This window comes from Rhinopithecus bieti, unplaced genomic scaffold (genome assembly GCF_001698545.2).
Source record: "Rhinopithecus bieti isolate Rb0 unplaced genomic scaffold, ASM169854v2 scaffold_21542, whole genome shotgun sequence".
Classification (NCBI taxonomy): Eukaryota; Metazoa; Chordata; class Mammalia; order Primates; family Cercopithecidae; genus Rhinopithecus; species Rhinopithecus bieti.
Window position 1 is genome coordinate 392,909 of NW_016810483.1, and position 21,268 is coordinate 414,176.

The 21,268-nt window shown below is 45.4% G+C and overlaps 1 protein-coding gene across 1 annotated transcript in view; it reads right to left on the minus strand.

Annotated features, from left to right (window-relative positions):
* Nucleotides 1-21,268, minus strand: part of GXYLT2 (glucoside xylosyltransferase 2) — an 85,478-nt gene that overhangs the window by 10,742 nt on the left and 53,468 nt on the right. The window contains 2 exon segments of the mRNA XM_017892179.1: nt 7,546-7,669; nt 9,863-10,114. Of these exon segments, the coding sequence (XP_017747668.1) occupies nt 7,546-7,669; nt 9,863-10,114 (376 nt within the window).

Consider the following 21,268-nt stretch of genomic DNA (forward strand, 5'->3'; position numbering starts at 1 on the left):
CGGGGTGTGTGCTGGCTCACGCCTGTAGTCCCAGCACTTTGGGAGGTCGAGGTGGGCAGATCATGAGGTCAGGAGTTCGAGACTGGCCTGGCCAACATAGTGAAACCTCGCCTCCACTAAAAATACAAAAATTAGCTGGGCGTGATGGCATGTGCCTATAGTCCCTGCTACTCGGGAGCCTGAGGCAGAAGAATTGCTTGAACCTGGGAGGCGGAGGTTGTAGTGAGCCGAGATCGTGCCACTGCACTCTAGCCTGAGCGACAGAGTAAGACTCTGTCTCAAAAAAAAAAAAAAGAAAGAAACTTTTTCTCTCTTTGCAACCTCCTTAGAGGACTGAGCCCAGTGAGAGGCACTCCAAGGCAGAAAACAAATAGAAAGAGCAGAGACTCTGGAATCAGAAGTACAGAGGTGCAAACCTGGCTTCTACCCCCATCTAGCTCTGTAACTGTGGTGAGTTCGAAAAACATTTCACCTCGATTTAACAGCAGTAAAGAGAAGCCAAGGCCAGGCATGGTGGCTCATGCCTATAATCCCAGCACTTTGGGAGGTCAAGGTGGGAGGATTGCTTGAGCTCAGGAGTTTGAGACCAACCTGGGCAACCAAACGAGACTCCGTCTCTACAAAATTAAAAAATTTGGCCAGGCACGGTGGCTCACGCCTGTAATCTCAGCACTTTGGGAAGCTGAGGCAGGTAGATCACCTGAGGTCGGGAGTTTGAGACCAGCCTGACCAACATGGAGAAACCCTGTCTCTACTAAAAATATAAAAAAATTAGGTGGGCATAGTGGCACATGACTGTAATCACAGCTACTCGGGAGGGTGAGGCAGGAGAATCGCTTGAACCTGGGAGGCAGAGGTTGTGATGAGCTGAGATTGTACCACTGTACTCCAGCCTGGGCAACAAGAGCGAAACTCTGTCTCAAAAAAAAAAAAAAAAAAAATTAGCTGGGCCTGATGGTACACACCTGTAATCCCAGCTACTCAGGAGGCTGAGGCAGGAGAATTGCTTGAGTCCGGGATGTGGAGGTTGCACTGAGTCAAGATCACACCACTGCACTCTAGCCTGGGCAACAGGGTGAGACTGTCTCAAAAAAAAAAAAAAAAAAAAATCTCCCGACCTCAGGTGATCTGCCCGCCTCGGCCTCCCAAAGTGCTGGCATTAACAGGCATCAGCTACCGTGCCCAGCCAGAGTTTTTTATTTTTAGTAGAGACAGGGTTTCGCCATGTTGGCCAGACTGGTCTCGAACTCCTGACCTCAAGTAATCTGCCTGCCTCAGCCTCCCAGCGCTGGGATTACAGGTGTCAGCCACTGTGCCCAGCCTACTCCTCTCCTTATATTTCTGATTATTGCATACTCTTGGGATCTCTAAGATTATGAACTAGTTTATGCCTGATCATTTTAACTTCATGGTAATATAGGCTTGCTACACTTTTATATATTTTTATTTTTTAGTAGCGATGGGGGTCTTGCCACATTGCCCAGGCTGGTCTTGGACTCCTGGCCTCAAGCAATCCTCCCTGCTCAGCCTCCTAAAGTGTTGGGATTACAGGCATGAGCCCCCACACCCGGCCTCTCTTAATGCTCTGTATCAATAGAATGGAGGCTGTTCAACTGCACTGTTAATTTTTTTTTTTTTTTCAATGTCCCATCCTGGAACTGAGATTTCCCAGCATTCTCTTTTTCCTTATTTCAGAATACTCCTTGTTCCAGAAAAGGCAATTTTGTTCAGAAGACTTTTCTGATAACACAATCTAAGGAAGCTCTTTTCTCTCCAGCCTTGAGGGTCTCTCTCTCAACCACTCATTTGTTTCCTCCATCTCATTTACCACAATTTGTGATTCTGAACAACTAGTTATTCTTTAGGAGTCTACCTTCTACCTCTTCCAACAAAAGGTAGGTTTCGTGAAACCAGTAACTTTGCTTTAACTCGTCTGATGCCATATTCCTGGCACCTAGCCCTGTGGCTGGCACACAGTGCTCAAAAACTAGCGGTTGAATGAATGAATGAAATGCAAACTATACCTCCTTTCACCAAATGCATCTTTTCCCTTTCTCCAGCTTTCTATCTCTCCTTTCTCTCCCGAACTTCCCTTTTCTCTCATTTTCTTTGCTGTGGCTCTTTCTCTTCCATTTATTAATACTTTGCCCCTTCTCTCCCGTTTCTTAATTCCATTCATTGAATCAAACAACACTTCTGAACACCAACTCCATTTAAAGCACTAAGCCTTGCACTGTGAAAGACACAAAGTTGACACAACCCCTTCTCACATAGACTGTACAGTTTTTATCCTTTCTCTTGTGTTTTACATCAGGGCTCATGAACTTCCCAGACTCCCGAAACAGCGATTTGTTACCAGTTTCCTAGAACAGTCCCAATATGAAGTAACTGGGCCTGTCAACCCCACAACGTAGCACTCATAACTGCCTGTTGCTGGGTGCTTTGGTGTGGTGAATATACAATGTGGTTGCATGCTCAAGGGCAGAGCTCCAGAGACCCCAGGCAGGATGAGAATAAGGCCCTCCTGGGGCCACTGAAGAGACTTGTCCCATGTGAGTGAGTCCTGCTCCCTGAGGTTCCCATGAACTCCTCCTGCCTCCCTAGTACCACACACTCAACTCACAATCTATGTGTATTCCATGGGCATTTCAGCTCTTCTCTCTCCCCTCAGGCAGAATTCTACTGCCTCTACTCTAGCCTGATGCCCTGCCTTGTCATTTATACTTGGCTGGTTTCATTTTCTTCCCCACCCACATCTCAGTTTTTTAGAAATTGCCCTTGAAGAAAGAGCAGACCTATGTGGTGACGTTTGAGAGAGGAAACTGCCACATGACTTTGCCCATCTAGAGCCTGATCAAGGGTGCTCTCCCAAATTAAAGAGAATTCAGTCGCAGCTGGGCTGGGCCAGTCTCTTTTTTGCTAAGAATTTGAATTAGGAAATAGAGGAGCTCCATCATCACTGATTGTGGACTTGTGAAGATGTATTCACTTAGGGTTGACAAACAGGGTGGGCCATGGGCAAACAGAAAATGCGGTCTGAGAGACAGAATAGAATCAGACTGGCATGTGGAGAAGCAAAGATGACAGAAACCATGAGGCCTCTGAGAGATGAAGAAACTGCTTTGGTCCTTGGCAACTTCCCAAGGTCAGTTCTTATGAAGCCTGGCTTGACCTGACTTGTGTGGTCATGAGACTGCCCCGTCCTCTTACAATATCTGCGCTCATTTAGCTGGTCTGAGTGGAGCTGTGTTCCCTGAAACCTAAGTGCATTCATTTAAACACATCTTCCTATATAGAATTCTCTTTTGGTTCCTGTCAGATTTACCCCTTCCATAGAACTCTGCTCTTGACTCAGACTCACCTTTAAGGGTGTGAACTCAGTTTTCCACCCCTTGATGAAGCTGTCTTGGCTCACCTGCCAGGAAATGTCCTGTGAGCTGAGCGACCTGCATGCCCCCATGGGTTTCAGCTGTCTTAAGTCAGTCTATTACCCAGCACTGCAATTATACACCCATAGGCATTTACTATCTAATTATAGTAAGAGTTTTAAAACACTTTCTAGCTAATGACTTTTAAACACATTTTAAAAAGTGGTGTTATCAGATACAAGAGACTATAATAATGACAACATTCCTGATGTGTGCTACAGGTTTTATGTGCATTGGTTCACCCATAGCAACCTGAAGAACCATAACAATAAACATGTTTATCTGCTGTGCCATAGCTAATACTGTCTCCCTCTCTCCTTTCCAGGGATAAAGCTGACAAATCCTTTTTTCAAATACAGTTTGTTCTGGTTTGTGGAAAGTACTCTGCAATCAATATACATGAAGAGAAACCTTACAATGTGATGGATGTTGCTGGATCTCAGTTCAAAGATCCCATGTTTAATCAAGTACCTGGGTAAAGTATGAAATAGGAAGATCAAATGCAGGCTGCACAAAGAACAATCAGGGAGTTAACCCAACAATCACTCATCTAAAACCAGAAAACTTGGTTATTTACTTGATACTGTGCAGAACCAGGATTTAGAACAACGTCACGATTATTTTCCAATATCCTGTTTTACTCAATGGATCTCAGATGGAGAGTGAAGAAGCAATTAAACTCCTCTGGTTTCAGCCCCAATTAAAGACAAGGGACTCCTGTTTAATTGCAAAGCTGCTTACGACTGCCTTCGAGTATTATTTATTTACTCACTAATCACATCCTCAAATAATCAGCAACAGGCTAAGAGGAACTGGGGAGGCAACTGTGTGAATCTTTTGGATTCCTCAGTTTGGGAACACGGACAGAGAGACTTACATTAGATCATTTCGGCCACATGACAAAGAGGAAAATGCAGTATTTAAAGAAAAGGGCTGGGTGTGGTGGCTCACGCCTGTAATCCCTCAAGTGATCCACGAGGGGGATCAAAAAATTACCCGGGCATGGTGGAGGATGCCTGTAATACAAAAATTACAAAAATTAGCTGGGCGTGGTGGTAGGCGCCTATAATCCCAGCTACTTGGGAGGCTGAGTCAGAAGAATCGCTTGAACCCAGGAGGCAGAGGTTGCAGTGAGCACACCACACTCCAGCCTCGGTGACAGAGCAAGACTCCATCTCAAAACAAACAACCAAAGAACCAGACAAACACAAAACGGGTCATGGTAGCTCATGCCTGTAATCCCAGCATTTTAGGAGGCCAAGGAAGGTGGATCACCTGAGGTCAGGAGTTCAAGACCAGCCTCGCCAACATGGCAAAACCCTGTCTCTACTAAAAGTACAAAAATTAGCCAGGGGTGTTGGTGCATGCCTGTATCCCAGCTACTTGGGAGGCTGAGATAGGAGAATTGCTTGAACCTGGGGGGCAGAGATTGCAGTGAGACGAGATGGTGCCATTGCACTCCAGCCTGGGTGTCAGAGCCAGATTCCATCTCAAGAAAAAAAAGAAGAAAGAAAAAAGATGAAACCTACCTAAGAAGAAAAAGGAAGAGATGCAGACCTACTGTCACAGTGAAATGGCTTAAAGCATGCCCTAAGAGGCTGAGCATGGTGACTTGCCTGAAATCCCAGCACTTCGGGAGGCCGAGGCAGGAGGATTGCTTGAGCCCAGGAGTTCTAGATGACCTTGGGCAACATAATGAGACTGCCCCCCAATCTGTATAAAAAATTTTAAAAATTTGGCTGGGCGCAGTGGCTCACGCCTGTAATCCCAACACTTTGGGAGGCCGAGGCAGGTGGATCACATGAGGTCAGGAGTTTGAGACCAGCCTGGCCAACATGACAAAACCCTGTCTCTACTAAATATACAAAAATTAGTTAGGTGTGGTGGCGGGTGCCTATAATCCCAGCTACTCGGGAGGCTGAGGCAAGAGAATTGCTTGAACGTGGGAGGCAGAAGTTGCAGTGAGATGAGATCATGCCACTGTACTCCAGCCTGGGTGACAGAGCAAGACTCCCTCTCAAAAAAAAAAAAAAAAAAAAAAAAAAAAAATCGCTGGGTGTGGTGGTGCACACCTATAGTCCCAGCTACTTGGGAGGCTGAGGTGCGAGGATCACTTGAGCTCAGGAGGTTAAGGCTGCAGTGAGCCATAATTGCACTACTGCATACCAGCCTGCGAGACAGAGTGAGACTTCATCTCATTTAAAAAAAAAAAAAAAAAAAGCCTGGGCGCAGTGGCTGATGCCTACAATCTCAGCACTTTGGGAGGAGGAGGTGGGCAGATCACCTGAGGTCAGGAGTTCGAGACCAGACTGGCCAACACCGGGAAATCCCGTCTCTACTAAAAACACAAAAATCATTCAGGAACAATGGCACACTACTGTAATCTCAGCTACTTGGGAGGCTGAGGCAGAACAATTGCTGGAACCCAGGAGGTGGAGATTGCAGTGAGCTGAGATCGTGCCCCTGCACCCCAGCCTGGGCGATAGAACCAGACTCTGTCTCAAAAAAAAAAAAAAAAAGCTATAAGTGAACAGCTAAGACATTCCCCTTTCCTCTACTAAATCAGTATTGGGAATCTTTCCAAGAAACTCTGTATCAACCTGCTTCTCTTTCTTTTCGACGACTTGATCCTTTTTGATCCAAAGACAAATGAAATTGAGTTTTATTCCAGAATTTTGTTTTTTTAAAAAGGTGCACAGTATGTGTTCCAAGGGTAACATACAAACAAACACAGGCAAAGTCTTTCTGAACAGCAGTCTCTACTTCAGGACTTTTTTTTTTGAGACGGAGTCTCGCTCTGTCGCCCAGGCTGCAGTGCAGCAGTGCAATCTCCACTCACTGCAAGCTCCGCCTCCTGGGTTCACACCATTCTCCTGCCTCAGCCTCCCATGTAGCTGGGACTACAGGCGCCCGCCACTGCGCCCGGCTAATTTTTGTATTTTTAGTAGAGATGAAGTTTCACCGTGTTAGTCAGGATGGTCTCGATCTCCTGACCTCGTGATCCGCCCGTCTCGGCCTCCCAAAGTGCTGGGATTACAGGCGTGAGCCACCGTGCCCGGCCGACTTCAGGATTTTTAAATGAAAAGGAAAGGCCTGAAAAGGGTAGGGTAAGGATTGCTTTTTTTGCCAAAAGATCTCTCTCAAGAAGAAAACATAGTTTTAATTTTTTTTTTTTTTTTTTGAGACGGAGTCTTTTTTTGTTGCCCAAGCTGGAGTGCAGTAGAGCCATCTTGGCTCACTGAAACCTCCACCTCCCAGGTTCAAGTGATTCTCCTGCCTCAGCTTTCCAGTAGCTGGGATTATAGGCGCCTACCACCACATCCGGCTTTTTTGGATTTTTAGTAGAGATGGGGTTTCACCACGTTGGGTAGGCTGGTCTCAAACTCCCAATCTCAAGTGATCCACCCACCTCGGCCTCCCAAAGTGCTGGGATTACAGGTGTGAGCCACTGCGCCCGGCAGTTTTAATTTTTAATAAGAATAAAGTTTTAGTTAAAAAAAAAAAGTTTTAACAAGGAAGAGGAAAAGAGAATTTCATTAGCTTTACGTGTTAATATAAACACACAAAGAAAGGGAGATGAAAATTTCCCTTTCTCCCTCTGCCCCACCAAATCATCCACCGAACAATATAAGAAGAATTTCTTTTGCCCCAGATGAAAAGCAAAAAGGATTTGGGGATCTGAGTTCTTTTTCTAGTTGTTTTGACCCTGAATATGTTCCTTAACTCCAAGGACCCTGAGAATCAATTCCCTTCAATCTAGCAGTTGTTCAGGCTACAGGGTCTCCTGCCTAGATTATAATATTTCCATTTAGTTTCGTGCCTCACATCAATTTTGACTGCACTTCTTAGAAGAATGGTATAGCAAAATCTAAAATATATCCTCTAAAAATGAGTCCAGTGTTGGAAGTTTCAACATTTGGCCTTTTGTGTCAGTAGTGCAAGGCCCCGCCTCCATCAGATACCCAGGGGGTGGATGAAAGGGCAAACTTCGCAGGGGAACACAGGCTCCTCTGTGCACGATTCAAGCCTAGTCAATAGCAACCCGGGCATGGAATGTGCTCCATGGGGCGTGCTGAGTGTACTCCTACACAAAAAGAATTCTCCAAAGATAACCTACCTGGATTGAAATAAAAAATAATATTTAATAAATCCTGGTCTCCCCACGTGATGGCATTCTTGTACTTCTGGTACAGAGGGTACAACATGTCCTCCCAAGCCAGGCCTGTTGGAATCATGCTGTTCTGGAAAAGAGAAAACCATCAGAACAGCTGAAGCAAAGCAAATACATTTTGTCCACTGAGAAACAATGTAAAGGGACTGGTTTTCTTCCCTTCAGTGGAGGGAAACAAATACAGGAGGGGTCCTGCTATTCTCAGGGCACAGAACAAAGCAAAATTTGGGCTGTTGATTGCATCGCTTTTGTCAGTTGTACACACAGATACTAGATGGACCAGGAACTTACAGCTGAACCTATGGCTTCTACTCAGAAAACCATGCCTGGAATTGAACCCCTTCCTTCCTTCTCTTCCCTCCTTCCTTCCTTCCTTCCTTCCTTTTTTTTTTTTTTTTGAGACAGAATCTCACTCTGTTACCAGGCTGGAGTGCAGTGACACGATCTCGGCTTACTGCAACCTCCACCTCCTGGGTTCAAGCGATTCTCGTGCCTCAGCCTCCCAAGTAGCTGAGACTACAGGTGCCCGCCATCACGCCCGGCTAATTTTTTGTATTTTTAGTAGAGACGGGGTTTCCCCATGTTGGCCAGGCTGTTCTCAAACTCCTGACCTGAAGTGATCCACCTGCCTCCCAAAGTGCTGGGATTATAGGCGTGAGGCACCACACCTAAGAAAGAGGCAAAGTCTTTCTGAACAGCAGCCTCTACTTCAGGATTCTCTACTCTACTTCACCTTTCTTTTTTTTTTTTTTTTTTTTTTGAGACGTTGAGTCTCGCTTCTGTCACCCGGACTGGAGTGCAGTGGCCGGATCTCCAGCTCACTGCAGCTCCGCCTCCTGTGGTTTACGCCATTCTCCTGCCTCGGCCTCCCGGGTAGCTGGGACTACAGGCGCCCGCCACTCTCTCGCCCGTGCTAGTTTTTTTTTGTATTTTTTAGTAGAGACGGGGGTTCACGTGTTAGCCAGTGATTGGTCTCGAACTCCTGACCTCGTGATTCCACCCGTCTCGGCCTCCCAAATGCTGGGATTACAGGCTTGAGCCACCGCCCCGGCCTACTCACTTTTTCTTAGGTGAACATCTTTCTTATTTCCTCACTGTGAGGTGAAGGAACAAAATACAGATAACAGAGTTTAGGTATCTTAAGGAAAAATACCTTTCCTTGTCTTAAACAATGATTTACTTTTAAAATAAAAGTAACATTTTCACAGACTGAACTATTCCAATAGCACATAAAATATAAAATAAAAAAGTAAAATATTCTTCTTCCCTATCCCATTCCCACTTTCCCCAGAAGTATCCACAATTAACAATTAATGGTCTCTTAGGTATTCTTCTGCACATTTCTTTTTCTTTCTTTCTTTCTTTTTTTAGAGACAGGGTCTCACTCTGTTGTTTAGGGTGAACTGCAGTGGCTAAATGCAGCCTTGACCTGCTTGGTTCAAGTGATCCTCCCATCTCAGCCTCCCAAGTAGCTGGAGCTACAACCACGTCCCGGCATGCCCCATTAATTCTTCTGGAAATTTCTAAAGCATACAAATAATCACAGCCTCTGTCGCCAGGCTGGAGTACAGTGGCGTGATCTTGGCTCACTGCAACCTCTGCTGTCTGGGTTCACACGATTCTCCTGCCTTAGCCTCCTAAACAGCTGGGACTACAGGTGTGCGCCGTCATTCCTGGCTAATTTTTGTATTTTTAGTAGAGACAGGGTTTCACCATTTTGGTCAGGCTGGTCTCTCAAACTCTTGGCCTCAAGTGATCCACCCACCTTGGTCTTCCAAAGTGCTGGAATTACAAGTGTGAGCCACCACCCCTGGCCAGGAGGATAATTTTTTTGGACTAGTTCTCTACTGATGTTCTTTTAGGTTCTTCCCAGTTCTTTGCTAGGATAAAAGATGAGATCATGTACATCCTTATATAAATATCGTCACGGACTTATATAAATATATCCCTAGGGTAATTTGAAGAAATTTTACATAGTCTTTGAAGCATTGGGTATGAAGGGTTCAAACATTACAGAATTCAGAAATGCAACATAGTATTCCTGAATGGTAACTCTGGTGAAGCTTTAAATTCCACAGCCATCTGGGCTTTTCCTGAATAAACAAATATTCTATAATTTTCTAAATGATTTTCTCTGGTTCCTTTTATCTTCACCTATAGGCCACCTAATTTCCAAAATCAGCATATTGACACTCGGGGAATGCCACTGTTGACAAGACCAACTCCCAGTCTCTAAACAAGGAATTTTAAAGCACTCATTTACCTTGAACTGGGTACTTCTTATCCGAGTTAAATTCATTAACATGACTCCTGAATTAACTCCTGCAGAGCCATAGAAAGGATGCCTTGCAAAGCGGCTGTACCAGCCAATCTTGGGGATTTCGTGCTCAGGGGCCATGGCTGCAAGCTGGGTGGAATTAAACAGCCTCAGAAGCTTCCAGATGTCATCGACAGGTCTCAGAAAGAGAACATCGGTGTCCACGTAGAGAAGTGAGTCCACATCCTTTAAAATCACCTTTGTGTGTAAGGAGTGGGCATAAAGGGGAGAGGAGGGAAGAAAACAAAACAGAAACAGGTCAGAAACAAAGAAAGTAGCCTGACAGGTAAATAATGCTACCAACGTTTGCTGATTCATATTAAATTCTGGAAAGGTACCACTCTTAGCTTCCATTCCTGCCTTCGCCTTTGACTTGAGGAATGAGTGTCGAACAAGAGGCAGAGATTTAAGATAAATCTTTGTCTGGATTAGCCCAATTCTGGGACCCTGGACTACATTTCATAAGGGTTGAACTTAAAAAAAATAAAAACATCAGCAAATTACTGTGGCTCTCACTTCTTCCATCTTCCAGTAAGGCCATTTATTTTTCTCTCTCAGGTTTTCCTTGGAACATCCAGTGTGGCATTAGAAAACTTGAAGTGGATAATCTCTTTTTATTTATTTATTTATTTTGAGATGGAGTCTCACTCTGTCGCCCAGGCTGAAGTGCAGTGGCCTGATCTTGGCTCATTGCAACCTGAAGTGGACAATCTCTAAACCAGCTCATACCAAGCTTTGGGGGTAAATATTCTCTGTCTCTGGATCTATTTCTTCCAGTGTTAATGGGGGGCCCTGAATCTTTTAAAATATATATAAATATATATAATTAAATACACACACACACACACACACAGGCCGGGAGCAGTGGCTCACGCCTGTAATTCCAGCACTCTGGGAGGCCGAGGCAGGTGGATCATGAGGTTAAGCGATCGAGACCATCCTGGTCAAAGTGGTGAAACCTTGTCTCTACCAAAAATACAAAAATTAGGTGGGCGTGGTGGTGTGCGCCTGTAGTCCCACCTACTCAGGAGGCTGAGGCAGGAGAATCACTTGAACCTGGGGCGGGGGGCGGAGGTTGCAGTGAACCGAGATCGCACCACTGCACTCCAGCCTGGCGACACAGCGAGACTCCATTTCAAAAAAAAATTAAAGAAAAATATATAGTTTGCAGATGAGGGTCTTGCTCTGTTGTCCAGGTTGCAGTGCACTGGCATGCTCTTGGCTCACTGCACTCTCAGTCTCCTGGGCTCAAGCGATCCTCCCACCTCAGCCTCCAGAGTAGCTGGGACCACAGCTACGCACCACCACACCTGGCTTTTTAAATTATTTATAGAGACGAGGTGTTGTTGTGTTATCCAGGCTGGTCTTAAACTCCTGGACTCAAGTGATCCTCCCACTTTGGCCTCCCAAAGTGCTGGGATCACAGGTGTAAGTCACTGTGACCTGCCTAAAACGATATTTTTAGCTAAGATTTGGTCTTGGGATTAGGCAATGCAAGTCATTGGCTAGCTTTGTTTGTATATCAGCATGTGGCAACCTTTCTCCTCTAAAGGGCCAGATAGTAAATATTTCAGGCTCTGTTGCAACTCCTCAAATCTGCTGTTGTAGCATGAAAGCGGCCATTGATAACAGATAAACAATGAGAGTGGGCCGGGTGCAGTTTCTTCAAAACAACAGAATTTGAAGATTCTAATTTCAATCCCAGCACTTTGGGAGGGCGAGGCGGGCAGACAGATTGAGCACAGGAGTTCAAGACTAGCCTGGGCAAATGGTGAAACCCCATCTTTATCAAAAAATAGAAAAACTAGCCAGGCATGGTGGCATGCGTCTGTTGTCTCAGCTACTCAGGAAGCTAAGGTGGGAGGATTGCTTGAACTTGGGAGGCAGAGGTTGCAGTGAGCCAGATCACATCACTGCACTCCAGCCTGTACAACAGGGAGAGACTCTGTCTCAAAATAGTAATAATAATAATGAGAGTGGCTGTGTCCTAATAAAACTTTATTTCAGGACATGGACGTTTGAATTTCATATAATTTTCAGACATCACAAAACATCCTTCTTTTGATTTTTCAACCATTTGAAATGTAAAAGCCACTCCTGGCTCACAGGCTGTGGTTTGCTGACCTCTGCTGTGGATGATTCAAGCCGCCTTAGGTAAATGAGTTCTCCTGTACGAACTGCTTAGCTTTCCAGAGCTTTGCTCAGGGATTTGAGACTTCAAAGCCTTAGTTAGTAGGAGCATTATTTGCTTTGTTTTGCCATTGTTCCCCAAACTTTGGGGTAGCTTAACCAAGGAAGGATTTGAATCTTCTTGGATCCCTGGCCTAACATCATCCTAACACCATAACACTTATGGACTGAATGTCTGTGTCCCCAACATTCATATGTTGAAGTCCTAACCCACAATGTGATGGCTTTTGGATAGGGGCCTTTAGGAGATAATTGGGTTTAGCTGAGGTCAGAAGGGTAGGGCCCTCAAGATGGAATCAGTGCCCTTATAAGAAGAGACACCAGAGAGTGCTCTCCCTCTCTCCCTCTGTCATGTGAGGACAGAGTGAGAAGGTGGCCATTTGCAAGCCAGGAAGAGGCTCCATCACCACAACCTGACCATGCTGACACCCTGATCTCAGACTTCCAGCCTCCAGAACCGTGAAAAAATAAATTTCAGTTGTTTCAGCCACCCAGTCTTGTATTTACTAGGCAGCCCAAGCAGACTAGTAAAACAGGCCACTGGGATTCTCAATATTTAAAACTGATGAACATGGGTGCTACATGATACAAGTATCAAAGGAATTTCAGACTTGAGTAATTCTGAAGTCCACATAGTTAGCCACAGGATTTATCTTTTGTTCTTCATCTACTAGAGGAATGAATGTTACAAACCAAAAAAATGAAATTAAAATACTGATCATCTATCATTTCATAAATGAAGATTATCTTAACATCCATTTTAAGAATTTGAAGATTCTAAGCCAGGCACGGTGCCTGGGAGGCTGAGGCAGGCAGGTCACTTTAGGTCAGGAGTTGGAGACCAGCCTGGCCAACATGCTGAAACCCCGTCTCTACTAAAAATACAAAAATTAGCTGGGCGTGGTGGTGTGTGCCTGTAATCCCAGCTATTCAGGTGGCTGAGGCACAAGAAGCACTCGAACCCAGGAGGCAGAGGTTGCAGTGAGCCGAAATGATGGCACTGCACTCCAGCCTGGGTGACAGAGTGAGACTCTGTCTCAAAAAAAAAAAAAAAGAAAAAGCTGGGCGTGGTGGCACGTGCCTGTAATTCCAGCTACTCAGAAGGCTGAGGCAGGAGAATCCCTTGAACCCGGGAGGCAGAGGTTACAGTGAGCTGAGGTCATGCCACTGCACTGCAGCCTGGGAGACAGAGTGAGACTCTGTCTCAAAAACAAAAAACAAAACAAAACAACAACAAAAACAAAACAAAACAAAAAAACAGAATTTGAAGATTCTAATTTCAAAATTAGGAAGAATTTTGTATATTGACTGCTTCTTAAACTAAGCATTTAAAGTTTCAGCATGCTCATTTTGGTATATAGATCATATTTCAAAGGAACACACAAAAGCAGCCTCAGTGGTACATCTCAGAGAAATGTGAGAAAATGGCACTTAAGAATCGTGAGTCTGGTATTCCTGAGTTCAAGTCTTGGCAGCCTGAGGTACTACCCCCATGACTTCAGACAAGTTCCTCAGTTTACCACCCACCCAGGTTGTTACAAGGATGCAACAATTTGGTTTGAAATGAAACCCACAAGTACTCAGTACAGTGGCTGGCACATAGTAAGTACTCAATAAACAGTGGTTTTGTAAGAAGTCTCGGTGTCTTCGCTTTTAAAATGTCAAGTATAATTAGTTACCATTCACATCTATGGCTCACAGCACTTCAAAACATGTGTCAACCACAAAAAGCCTTTTATGTAGTCAGAGTCGCGCAGTGCAATGAAGTTCTTGAACCTTCCTAATATGATCCACTCAGTACCTTGACTGAAAATAAGTACATAAGGACTTTTTACTCTTTATCTGAAAAAACAAAAAACCAAAAAAAAAAAAAAAAAAATCACTTTTTGATAACATTGCATCTCTGGAGGCTAATTCCGCAGCAAGTACTGCTGGTATTAATTTGAAGAGGATCATTGTTGGCCATGTTATAATGGGATGTGGAATATTTACCGAAATGATATAAAATTAGCCATTCTAAATTCCTTTATGGAAATTAGCCAGCACTAGCAATGAGGCCTTTGTTTTTTTAGAGTAAGGGGTGGGGTTAAAAGGCAGCACACAATAGCACTCTGTACCCGATGTGCCGGCTATAATGTAATGGATCTTCCTGCTCCTGCTCCATGCACCACCCTAACCTGGGCGCCCACCTCCAGTGAACCCTGCTCAGCCATCTGCACCAAGTGTGAGCCAAAGCCTGGCCACAGGCAGCAAGATGATCAGGGGCTCACCAGTGCACTTTCAAATTCATTTTCAATTTGTTGTAATTCTAGTCTGAATTTGACAGTATGACTTGGTGGTTAAAAGTTTTAGGTTTGAAATCTGACTACCTATGTTCAGATTCCATTTCCACCATTAACTGTGTGATCTTGAGCAAGCTCTTTTGGCCCTTTTTTTTTTTTTTTTTTTGAGACAGAGTCTCGCTCTGTCGCCCAGGCTGGAGTGCAGTGGCCGGATCTCAGCTCACTGCAAGCTCCGCCTCCTGGGTTGATGCCATTCTCCTGCCTCAGCCTCCCTAGTAGCTGGGACTACAGGCACCCGCCACCTCGCCTGGCTAGTTTTTTCTGTATTTTTTTTAGTAGAGACGGGGTTTCACCGTGTTCGCCAGGATGGTCTCGATCTCCTGACCTCATGATCCGCCCGTCTCGGCCTCCCAAAGTGCTGGGATTACAGGCTTGAGCCACCGCGCCCGGCCTTGGCCCATTTTTTTTTTTTTTAAGACAGGGTTTCACTCTGTCACCCAGGCTGGAGTGCAGTGGTGCAATTATAGCTCACTGAGCTTTGACCTCCTGGGCTCAAGTGATCCTCTCATATCAGTCTCCTGTGTAGCTGGGACCACAGGCATGAGTTACCATGCCCAGCTAATTTTTTCTTTTCTTTTCTTTTTTGAGACGGAGTCTCGCACTGTCACCCAGGCTGGAGTGCAATGGTGTGATCTCAGCTCACTGCAACCTCTGCCTCCTGGGTTCAAGCGATTCTCCTGCCTCAGCCTTGGGAATAGCAGGGACTATAGGTGTGTGCCACCATACCTGGCTAATTTTTGTATTTTTATTAGAGACGGGGTTTCACCATGTTGGCCAGGCTGGTCTCGAACTCCTGACCTCAAGTGATCCGCTCACCTCAGCCTCCCAAAGTCCTGGGATTACAGGCATGAGCCACTGCGCCCAGCTGCTAATTTTTTTGTTTTTCGTAGGCTCTTGGTTTGTTGCCAGGCTGGTCCTGAACTCCTGGGCTCAAGTTATCCTCCTGCCTTGGCCTCCCAACGTGCTGGGATTACAGGCATGAGCCACCATGCCTGGCTTGCTTAAGCCTTCTAAGTCTGTTTCCTCTTCCTATAAATGGGATTGATAATCCATTTCATAATGCTGCCAGGATGATTAAAAGAGGTCATGTGTATGAAGCCCCTGGCACACACACAGCAAGGACTCAATAAATGCTATGTGATCTTATTTTCATCCCACTCTTATGAGGGCTAGGTTTCCTGACTGACAGCCCAGGTAACCAGCAACTGGCTATGGTAGTAGTAGTAATGAAAGAATGAGGCCAGGCACGGTGGCTCATGCCTGTACTCCCAGCACTTTGGGAGGCTAAGGTGGGCAAATAACGAGGTCAAGACATCAAGACCATCCTGGCCAACATGGTGAGACCCTGTCTCTACTAAAAATACAAAAAAAGTTGGCTGGGCATGGTGGCGCGTGCCTGTGATCCCAGCTACTCTGGAGGCTGAGGCAGGAGAATCGCTGGAACCTGGGAGGTGGAGGTTGCAGTGAGCTGAGATCTCACCACGGCACTCCAGCCTGGCGATGAAGCGAGACTCCATCAAAGGAAGGAAGGAAGGAAGCAGGGAGGGAGGCAGAGAGGGACAGAAAGGAAAGGAAAGGAAGGAAGGAAGGAAGGGAGGGAGGGAGGGAGGGAGGGAGGGAGGAAGGAGAAGGGAAAGAAAGAGAAAGAAAGAGAGAGAGAGGAAGGAAGGAAGGAAGGAAGGAAGGAAGGAAGGAAGGAAGGAAGGAAGGAAGGAAGGAAGGAAGGAAGGGAGAAATTCCCTGTTCACAGGAGCTTTAATGGGGGAGACAGAAAAGCGGCAGAGCAAAGTGATGATGAGAAGGGTAGCACAGAAGCACAGAGCAGAGCCCCTCCGCCAGGCTGGAGGAAAAGTAAGGAAAGCTTCCCAGCAGAAGTGACATCTAAGCTAAGAGATAAATAAGTGGAGAGCAGGGCAAACATGGAAGAGCATGTGAAAAGAGAGAGCATGGCAAAGGGAGGACTGCCAGTTGCTGTGCGGGGCTGGAGTTTACAGTGGGAGGAGGGGTGAGAGATAGGGCTGTCCAAGTGGGCAGGGACCCGATCAGCAACTGTGTTGACAAATTTGGACTTAATCCTGAGAGCAACAAGGAGATATGTTCAATGACTTGACCCCAACACCTCAAGGTCATCCTTGCTTCCTCACCTACCCATACTGCCCGCATCTAATCTTCAGCAAGTCACATAGGCTCTACCTCCAAAATGTCTGAGTCTGTCCATTTCTCTCCTTCTCTGCTTCCTCACCCAAAGTGCAAGGCACCATGACAGTTCTCCTAGAATTCTGCAAATTCTGTTCCCCAGGCTCTCCGTGTCTACACTTGCCCCCTCCAATCCACTCCTCACAGAGCAGTCAAAGGGATTTTTAATTCCATTGTGACGTGTTCTTTGACCCATCAGTTCTGTACGAGTGTCTGTTTAATTTCCAAATATATAGAATTTTCCAGATATCTTTTTGTTATCCACTTCTAAGTTAACTCCCTTGTAGTCACGGAGCACAGGGCAGCATTGCCATCTTTTTGAATTGACTGAGACTTGTTTTATGGCCCAGGATGTGGCCTATCTTGGTGAATGTTCCCATACATTTGATAAAAAAATGTTTACGCTGCAGTTGCTGGGTGGAGTTGTCTATAAATTCTACAGCTGTCAATTAGATCACTTGGTTGATAGTGTTGTCAAGGTCTTTTATATCCTCACTGGTTTTCACGAGCTCCATGGAGCTTTACGTCCAGACACAGAGAAAAAGGGATGGAGAAATGTGGAGTTACTGCAAATTCATTTGTATCAACAGGTATAATTAGGGAATCATTATTCATTTTCACACTAATGATAGTTATTAAAAGAGGAATGTTGGACTCTCCAACTGTGTGGATTTATCTTTTTCTCTATTTATCTAGGAATGTTTTTCTTCGTGGAACTGGAAGCTTTGTTACGAGGTGTACACTCATTTGAGATGGTTACGCCTTCCTGATGGGTTGATCCTTATATCATTACGAAACATCCAGAGGGCTTTGAAACAAAAGCAAAAACCTACAGTAGATCACCCTACTTTCATCCTCTAACCCCTGCAAGGCCTTTCACTGCATTTCTTTCTTTTTTTTTTGAAGACGGAATTTTGTTCCTGTCACCCAGGCTGGAGTACAATGGCATGACCTTGGCTCACTGCAACCTCCACCTCCCAGGTTCAAGTGATTCTCCTGCCTCAGCTTCCCGTAGTTGGGAACACAGGTGCCCGCCACCATGCTTGGCTATGTTTTTGCATTTTTAGTAGAGGTGGGGTTTCACCATGTTGGCCAGGCTGGTCTAGAACTCCTGACCTCAAGTGATCCACCCATCTCCGCCTCCCAAAAGGCTGGGATTACAGGTATGAGCCACTGCCCCTGGCCTTCACTGTATTTCAAATAGTCAACCTGTACCATAGTCTATGAAGGGCTCCACAGGATATACATGCTCCGTCTACCTCTCCAACTTAGTCTGCTGTCACCAGTGTTCCTCCACTGCATAGCACAATCCAGTTTGTTTTTTGTTTTTTGTTTTTTTTGGCTCTAGGGCCTTATACCTTTCATTATCGCTCTACTACTGTCAAAGTCAGCAGAGGGTAGGAAGCTAAATAATCCTAATAGGAAGCCAATGAGCTCCTAGTTCTCTCCCCGACTACAGCTAGGGTCTCCTCGATCTGAGATACTCTTAAGTCTTTGCTTAGATAGAAACAAACATTTAAGTCCCCTCTGTCAGAAAGAAAACACAAAATTGAAACAATAGGCCAGGTGTGGTGGCTCGCCAGGCACTTTGGGAGCTGGAGGTGGGAGGATTGCTTGAGGCCAGGAGTTTGAAAACAGCCTGGGCAATGTAGCAAGGCCTCATCTCTGCAATAATAATAATAATAGTAGTAACAATAATAATAATAAAGTAGCTGGGTGTGGTAGTGTGTACCCGGGAGGCTGAAGTGGGAGGATCGTTTGAGGCCCGGAGTTTGAAGCTGCAGGGAGCTATGATCACACCACTGCACAGAGGCCTAGGCAACAGATGGAGACCTGTCTCTCAAACAAACAAAAACAAAATTAAAGCTATAAATTTCTAATTTAACAAAGGAATCATCTTATCATGGACTAAGTGTTTCTGTTTCCCCCAAGTTCATGTGTTGAAATCCTAACCCACAAGGTGATGGCATTAAGAGGAGCCCTCATGAATAGGATTAGCGCCCTTATAAAAGAGGCCTCAGAGAGCTCTCTCACCTCTTCCACCACATGAGGACACAGTGAGAAGGCACCATTTATGAATCAGGAAGCAGGCCCTCACCAGACAGATGCTGAATCAATCTTTTGGTGCCTTGATCTTAGACTTCCCAGCCTCTGGAATTGAGAAGTGAATTTCTGTTGTTTATAAGCGACCAACTTAAAAAAAAATGGTCTTGTGTTCTTGTAACCTGAACTAAGACATGCCTTCTGGAAAGACTTAGTCTTCTCTATGACTGGGATGTCTTCTCTCTCACTTCACTTCCTAAGTTCATGAAGATGATAAAGCCCTCAAATGCACTTAAAAATGACATCCTTTTTTTTTTTTTTTCCAGACAGGGTCTTGCTCTGTCATCCAGGCTGGAGTGCACTGTCACAATCATGGCTCACTGCAGCCTCAACTTCCTGGGCTCAAGTGGCCCTCCCATCTCATCCTCTCGAGTAGCTGGGATCACAGGCATGTATCACCATGCCTAGCTAATTTAATTTTTTTTTTTTTTTTTTTTTGTAGAGACAAGGTCTCTCTATGTTGCCCAGATTGATCTCTAACTCCTGAGCTCAAGCAATCCTCCCACCTTGGCCTCCGAAAGTGCTAGCATTACAGGTGTGAGCCACCATGCCCAGCCAAAAGAAACGGCATCTTTATTGATTATGAAATACATGTACTGCCCCTGATGCTTTAGTCAGTTTCTAGGTTTGTGAACTCCTGTTTTTGATCATTGCCTAAAGTACTAAAACTGTGATTAATGTGAAAATTAATGCTTCCCGCCGGGCGCGGTGGCTCAAGCCTGCGAATCACGAGGTCAGGAGATCGAGACCATCCTGGCTAACACAGTGAAACCCCGTCTCTACTAAAAAATACAAAAAACTAGCCGGGCGAGGTGGCGGGCGCCTGTAGTCCCAGCTACTCGGGAGGCTGAGGCAGGAGAATGGCGTAAACCCGGGAGGCGGAGCTTGCAGTGAGCTGAGATCCGGCCACTGCACTCCAGCCCGGACGACAGAGCAAGACTCCGTCTCAAAAAAAAAAAAAAAAAAAAAAAAAAAAGAAAATTAATGCTTCCCAAATCATACCTGCTGATGTAGGTGAATTAGCAGTCACTGCACATTCTGCCCTCTTTCCCCGAGTCTGCAGGTAAAGCCCCATGGAGCTCCTGCTGTTCATGATAAGCAACTTCCCAGACCTGCTGGTGAAGTATCACCAAATGCTTCCCAAATGCCAGGCACAGCATTTCACTCGTTACTCTTGAACACTCAGATCTGACTCATCCCTTCTTAGGAAGACTTTCCCAGAGGGCTCCCCCTTCCTTCCTTCCATTTTCTCTTCATCATACCACCTGACTTCCTTCCTTCCGTCATGTCTCACAGTCAGCGGCCTTTGGTTAAATTATTTTCTCATTTGTTGCTTGCCTCCTCCAACTAGAATAGAAGCCCCTTGAGGGCTGGGACCTTCCGTATCTAGGTAACATTTAAAATCTGTGTGCCTGGCCCATGCCTGACATAATATATGCTAGGCATCCAATAAATATTTACATGAGCTAAGGAATTCAACTGTTGAGCTCGCTCATAACCACTGTAATTTTAAATATGCTTCGAGGCTGATTGTAGACAAGAAGGACAGGTTCTGAGTGATGAGAAGATCTGTGAACAAATGAAGTGCAGAAGACTCAAGTTCATGAAGGAAAACCACTGCAACGCCAACCACAGGAATATCCTGCTGTTGCTTGCATGGCCTGGGACATCACCCTCTAGGGCCCTCTTGACAAGACAGCTAGGCTGCTTCACACATCATTCCACTTCGTTACCTCTCATGCATTTCGAAAATGCCTTACAAACTAAAGGGCAGAAAGGGAGCTAGGGGAGGAAAAGAACAGAAGCAAAGACAAAGGTGCCATTTAGATTCAAGCAGAAATGAATTTCAGAGAGGGAACCTTTGGAAAATGATCCTGGTGATAATCAGGAGACAGAAGAAATATTAAAGAGGATTAAAGCAGGAGGTGGAAACAGAGAAGAGCAAAGAACAGTTTCAGAAGAAAAAGAGAAACACTCTTTTTGTGCCAAGAAAAGATATCACCTACATACATAAAAAAACAAAGAGCTGGGGCTAGGTGTGGTGGCTCATGCCTGTACTCCCAGCAGTTTTGGAGGCTGAGGCAGGTGGATCTCTAGAAGTCAAGAGTTCAAGACCAGCCTGGCCAAGATGGTGAAACCTCATCTCCACTAAAAATACAAAAATTAGCTGGGTGTGGTGGCACATGCCTGTAATGCCAGCTCTCAGGAGGCTGAGGCAGGAGAATTGCTTGAACCTGGCAGTTGGAGGTTGCAGTGAGCTGAGACTGTGTCACTGCACTCCAGCCTGGACAACAGAGCCAGACAGTCTCAAAAGAAAAAAGAAAGAAAGAAAAAAAAAAAAAGAGCCAGGTGTAGTCACACGTTCCTGTGGTCCCAGGCACTTGGGAGGCTGAGGAGGGAGGATCACTTGAGACCAGGAGATCAAGCCTAGAGTGAGCCATGATCATGCCACTGTACTCCAGCCTGGGCAACAGAGGGAGACCGAGTCTCAAAAAAAAAAAAAAAAAAAAAAAAAAAAAAA